The 6,392-nt window shown below is 36.8% G+C and overlaps 1 protein-coding gene across 1 annotated transcript; it reads left to right on the forward strand.

The window, feature by feature from the left end:
* Positions 1 to 3,386: 3,386 nt before the first annotated feature.
* si:dkeyp-59c12.1 (Ras-related and estrogen-regulated growth inhibitor-like protein) lies at positions 3,387 to 5,585 on the forward strand. The gene is made up of 4 exons (XM_062421226.1): positions 3,387 to 3,486; positions 3,567 to 3,620; positions 3,702 to 3,778; positions 4,326 to 5,585. The coding sequence occupies exons 1-4, from the start codon at positions 3,438 to 3,440 to the stop codon at positions 4,749 to 4,751; spliced, it is 606 nt and encodes a 201-aa protein (XP_062277210.1). The 5' UTR covers positions 3,387 to 3,437; the 3' UTR covers positions 4,752 to 5,585.
* Positions 5,586 to 6,392: the final 807 nt, after the last annotated feature.

Here is a 6,392-nt window from a genome sequence, read left to right on the forward strand (position 1 = left end):
GAATTTCACCATGAAATAGCTATTTGAATAAATGCTTCTAAAGTTTTTGCCAGAAGAGAGCTTCAGGGGCGTTCTTCTGTTTTGAACTTCTGTTTCTTACCAAAGAGCACCTTCATCACACTTGTTTGAACTTTTTACTTAAAGAAAATTCATAGCAGAGAAAAGCAGCAGTTGGGACACAAAGCATTCACAGTTTGATTGAAAATATATGACGTGTCTTTTCCTTCTGGAAACACTGTAAGAAAACCTAAATGAATTAGTTTCCCTGTTTGGTGGCATATTGATTTGTTACTTTATTATTTCCTCCTTAATTTTTTGCCTTGGAACAGACAAAGTATTTCTCACCACTGTCATATACAGATTGGTGACAAAAAAAGGAAAAACACAATACAAAGTGTCTTAGTATGGCGTCAGGCCACCATAAGCCTCCAGAACAGCTTTAGTGCTCTTTGCCAAGTCTGGAACACCATTTATACACAAGATATTCCCTCAGTTATTTAGACAACCTTTATTTAATCAGGTAATCTCACTGACATCAAGATCTATTTTGCAAGCAAGACCTGAGTACAGCAGGTAGAAAGAAAAACAAACATAGATAGACATAACAAAAGCACATACTGCATCAGAGACAATCACAGACATCTCTGAATATTTTGAAGATTAAACTTTATATTATATCATTTGATTTTATGGAGATGGTGGTGGAGAGTGTTGTTTTACAAGCTGGTCCAAAATCTTCTGCGATCTGGTGATTTTAAAGGCCTTTGCATTTTTATCACATCATTTTCATACTCACCAAACCATTCAGTGAGCCCTGGCACACAGAAGAATCTGCATTTGATATGTTTCTTCAGTTTTTTAAAATGCAGGTTTTTCCTTTTTTCGTCCATGAATTGGGCACCTTCTCTGGCCAGGAAAATGAATGTGCCTCTGGTATCGGTGATGAATTTAACACACAAGTGTCATGATGATGAAGGTCATGGACTGAAAGCCTGGGAAAGTCTGAATTTGAAGTGGTTCATTCAAATTAAAGAGTCAGGACTTGCTAAAAAACATTTACACTCTAATTTGTGAACAGACAATAATTAATGAGGTTTTAATTTTGGGGTTGTGTACAGTTACAGTTAAAACGGCATGAACATGAACATGATATTATTTATGATGCATTTGTTTATATAACCCATTGGTTCATGCTTCTCATGAATGTATTCCCATACATTATAGTCTTATTAATCTCCTATCTTTAATGAGTCAATGCAACACCTCTCATAATGATAAATAGAGACATTTAAAGACCACGTGAAGCACTTTTTACGTTACATTGGTTTCACTGTTATAAAGAAATCACAATTTTCCATGTGGATTACCGTTAATTCATTAACTAAACAAGCATAAAGGCCACAATTACTGCAAACACAGGCATTTCTAACATATATACATGTTAAATAAGTAATGAACATATTTATCCTGTGGTGCGCTAAACATTGTGATGTTTGCATTGTTCTCAAACAATACCTCTGAGGATGAATTTTAAAAGGAAGTATAAGTGGGAGCTGAGTTTTGCCTAAAATGTAATATTCCATGTGCAATATTTATGCACGCAATACCATCATATGTACGATAGAAACAGCTAACATATTTGTATATCTTCTTAGAGCTCTCAGCCTCAAAATAATCTTATTTACAAGAGATAAGAGAGGAAGTTATATCAGAGATGATATGGGGGGGTTCTGTGATCTGGTTTCACTGTTGCAGCTTAAAAAAGTGGTGCAGTTGCTGATCTTACTACAACAAGACTTTGACAAAAACAAGAAATCAAAAGTACATTTAAAAAACATGTTTTAATCAAATTGTGTCACACCTGGTTAAATGATTGGATCTTCTTGTGTGATTCATACACAGTATCATTAGCCTTTTCCAGCACTACAGCATGCTTACATGCAAACAAGAAACAAGGTTACTGGGAAAAATCAGATTAAGCAGGAAATTGTAGCCCACCAAGGAGTAAATAGAGCTGGGTAAGATAAAGATAAATTTCACACACACACACACACACACACACACACACACACACACACACACACACACACACACACACACACACACACACACACACACACACACACACACACATTGAGAGGCGGTGTTAATGTTTGGCCCTACAAACAGCCAATTATTTGACAGACGATTTTTATTTAGCCAATCGGTGTCAGTCTATCTTATCTGCCTTTTCTGGCTCAAGGAAGCAAAACAAAGTGTGGGAAACATTTACTGAAATCTACTCCCCCCTTGTGGCTGATATTAACATCACAGCAGCAAGAAGAAAAGGCTTCACTCAATGTAAGACATGGATATGACGTTGATAGAAAAGACTATGTGCAATACTCATTTAATTCTTTAAACAGAATAAATCTGGGATGTGAACAAAAGACGTATCCTCAACACCAGTTAAAAGGGGACTCCACAGACTTAGTGCTGCACTTCCATGAAGTTGCAATACCTGTGAAAGACTGAAATGCACTAGAGGCATTCTGACTTCTAGACCATAGTAAAGGTCATAGTCCGAAAACATTCAATCCTACAATTCCCATTATTCACTTTGTAAAGCAGGCTTTCTGTTAGAAAACAAAAGCTAAGATCATCCCCGATGACGTATGCCTATTTCTTTATAAAGCATGAGTAGTGCTACCTATAAATGTTGAGTGAACGGATCCTCATGTGTAAAATAGTGAAGTGGCCCTTTAAAACACAAACGAGACCTGCTGACACTTCCAATTTGACTGACAAATATTTTAATTCACCGACTGCCACCGTGCTATGTAAATAATGTTTGGTGATGATGATATTGCTTTACAACAGTAAATACACGTACAACGTCCCCATTTTTATTATTTCTACCAATGCAACAAACTTCTTGATTATGACTCTATAATGAAGATTACAATTTCTCCACAATATACAATATATAATATGCAATATACAACGTACAATATACAATATACAATATACAATACTAAACTGTCCTGGCCAACAGCAATAATTACACAAAAGAGTGAAAAAACACATTTCGAGTCCCTGTATGAAGGAAAAAAATAATCTGAGAAAGCTAGTCCTTTATAATAATTTATATAATACCATGATGATGTCATATGACATTAAAAACAATAAGTTTGACTTTATAAGGTGGTGGGGGTTGTTTTTTTCTATTTTTGGCTGCCACAAACCTACAGATGTTTGCACCACAGCACGTGAGGAAGACTTCATTAAGTTATTGCTGCTGCTTCTGATGTTGTTGTTGTTTCCGTGGATGATTTGTTAACCCCGCCCTCACTCCGGGCTGCCCTTTAACAGGCGCCTCTCAGCCGGCAGCCGCCACAGCAGCAGCCTCCTCCGCCTCACATGGAGCTGAGAGCCTCGACACAGCTGTTTCACTGAAAATGGATGCCAACATTGTTGTAATGGGGACAGAGAGTGTCGGAAAATCAGGTAAAACTCTATAAAGCAGACATTCAGTCATATATGTGTGTTTCACACTGTGTTTTAAAAATTGCTTTTCTATTTTTCAGCGCTTACTGTGCGCCTCTTAACTCGCAGATTCATTGGAGAGTATGGAGATATTGGTAAGTGTGCCTGTTTCACTTCGATTTAAAGCAGCCTTTTTTATAACTTCATCCAACTTTCATGACTTTTTTGTCTTGCAGAGTCCATCTTCAGTCACAGTTTTATGGTAGATGGGAGGGAAATCACTGTTAATATTTGGGATTCACCTTGTTCTGAGGTAAGGACATGAATAACTATCTGACAGTTACTAACAGTGACTTGATACTGCAGTTTTCTTCTTCTGCTGACATACTGAAAAATACTGTCTGACATTCTGCACCACACAACTTTATATAAGCTAAGTTTAAGATGTATTATCAGCAAAATGTACTAAAAATATCAACAGTAAAATTATGCAGAATGGTGCCTTTCATACTATTTTATTATGTTATGTTCATGTGTTTATGTGGCCTACATTTTAATATATATATATATACTTTTTAAATGATTGATACTTAAAACACAGTTAAAAGTAGCAGTGTTTTTTTAAACTACTTACTGTACTGCTGCTTACTTTGATTTGTAATTATGTATCATATTGTAGAAGATGATCACAGTTGTGAATATAAAATCTTGAATCTGCAAACTAACTAATAACATTTATTACATTAATGTAATGTCGTAAAAATAAGTGTCCATAAAATGGATACTTGAGTAAATGTACATATAGTTACTTTCCACTTCTGACTGTTGCCGCAGATAAACCGAAATGTTTAATTTTGCAGGATTCGTCTGTGGAGACGTCACACTTGGAGAAGAAGGTCCAGTGGGCCGACGGCTACGTTCTCGTCTACAGCATCTGTGACAGGGCCAGTTTCAACACCGTCAGCAGGCTTATTCAGATAATCAAGTCCACCAGAGACTTCCTGAACGCAGACAAAGCACCCATAGTGATTGTGGGTAACAAGAGGGACTTGCACCACAGGCGGACAGTGCTGAGCGAGGAGGGCCGCCTCCTTGCTCTCAACACGGACTGTCACTTCTACGAGGTGTCAGCAGCCGAGAACTACCACAGCGGGCTCATGGTGTTTCACGGGCTGGTGGGCAGGATGAAGGATGCTAAGGTGACCACGAAGAGGCCTCTGGGGTTCAAGGGGATAGTGAAAAGCATGTCTGCAGTATTTGCCAGAAAAAGGACAGACTCTTTTTAGAAAGACAATGACAAAAGAGGAAGGAGTTAACTTTGAATCTACATAAGAGATGTGTATTCTACTGAAGTCACATGTCGTGGTGCCAAAGATATGAAGTCGTTCCCACTGCAGAGGCACTGACACTGCAGAGATGGGAGCTGCTTTTCAGAAAAAAGTGTGGAAAAGACTTCAGAGAAGATCTAAAGCCATTAAGCTTCAGTAGACACAACGACAGAACAGTGTCAAAGAGGTTACAGATGTGTCAAGATGATAGCTGCACTTCAAGCAAGCTACCTTTGACTCATGAAAACACATTAAATAGTCGTTTTACAGACATTTGACATGTTAAATGAGTTGCTGTTTTACCAGCTGTGGCCTCGGATTGAAAGACATGCTAGGCACAAATGAAATGTGCCTTTATGTATGATGCATACGCCAAAGATAATAAAGTGTCAAGACTGGAAAAAAAGCTCTTCAAACCACAAGGTACATTATTGAAATATGGGCAAAAGTTCATTCAACATTATCCTGCTCAATCCTGCTGCCATTGATTATAATTAACCTGTGACTGATTTTATTGAATTGAATTAAAAATAAAAGACAAATATGCCTTGAAAGTCAAACATTCATATTTGTATTTATTCAAGTCTAAACACTGTAAAGGGACCTGTCAGAGAGTAAACTTGTTACTGTCTATATTTATGAACTTTTGTTTGATCTATTGATTATGTGTCATGCACTGTTTTTGTCCAAATATTTTTTTGTGTGTTGACAAGGATTCAAATATAGTATCAAATGTGTATAAATCAGTGCTTTTTAGTTGTGTTGATTGTAAAGGTAAAATGTTTGATGTGATTCTTGCTCCTGACTCCTTCATACGGAGTCACGTAAAAGGGAGAGTTTCAGATCATTAAGGCTCCTGACTAATTATCATTCTGCTGTACATCAGTGGTCACATTAACATCACATATTAATCTCAAACTGCAATGTTCAGACCTCATAATAAAGTCTTAACGCCATAAGACCTTGTAATATCTCTTAAAAAACATTTTGTGTAGTGGTCAAGTAGCTTCCTTATTAGTGGAAGTATTTTTAGACTGAGTGATGGTTTTTGTGTCTCTGGTGGACACAAGCAGGGAGAAAATCCTCCTGCTGAGGCTCAGCCAGAAAACTTCCAGTGGATCTGCATCCTCAGCCTGTCTTTCCTAATTTAAACTCTGATGATTAACAATAGCCCATGCTGGATTTAACTTTTTTTTGGATGTTTAGTCCAAGATCAGAGACCAGGTAGAAAATAATAATAAAAACTCCATTCTTTATCACGTTAAATACGCTATTACATTTTTATTTATTTATTTATTTTTTAATATCTGAACATTTGCTCAGCAATCAGAATGAGATTTAGTGTATTTCATTTATATATACAAAGTAAGCTCAAAGAATTAAAATACATACATGATAAATGTATACAAAGTAGATGTTGCCTGTAAAACATGAGCTGGAATGCAAATACTGTCACTTTTCTGTGAGTGTCCTTAGATATTTAACAACACTAAAACATCCTCTTTTCTGTGAATTCCAGTCTGCAACTAGGAGACCATTTCCCATGAAAGAAATCCTCTAATTTGCTGATGGCATGCTCCAGTAAACTTGGCCTGACCC

Source organism: Scomber scombrus, chromosome 6, assembly GCF_963691925.1.
Source record: "Scomber scombrus chromosome 6, fScoSco1.1, whole genome shotgun sequence".
In the NCBI taxonomy this organism is placed as follows: domain Eukaryota; kingdom Metazoa; phylum Chordata; class Actinopteri; order Scombriformes; family Scombridae; genus Scomber; species Scomber scombrus.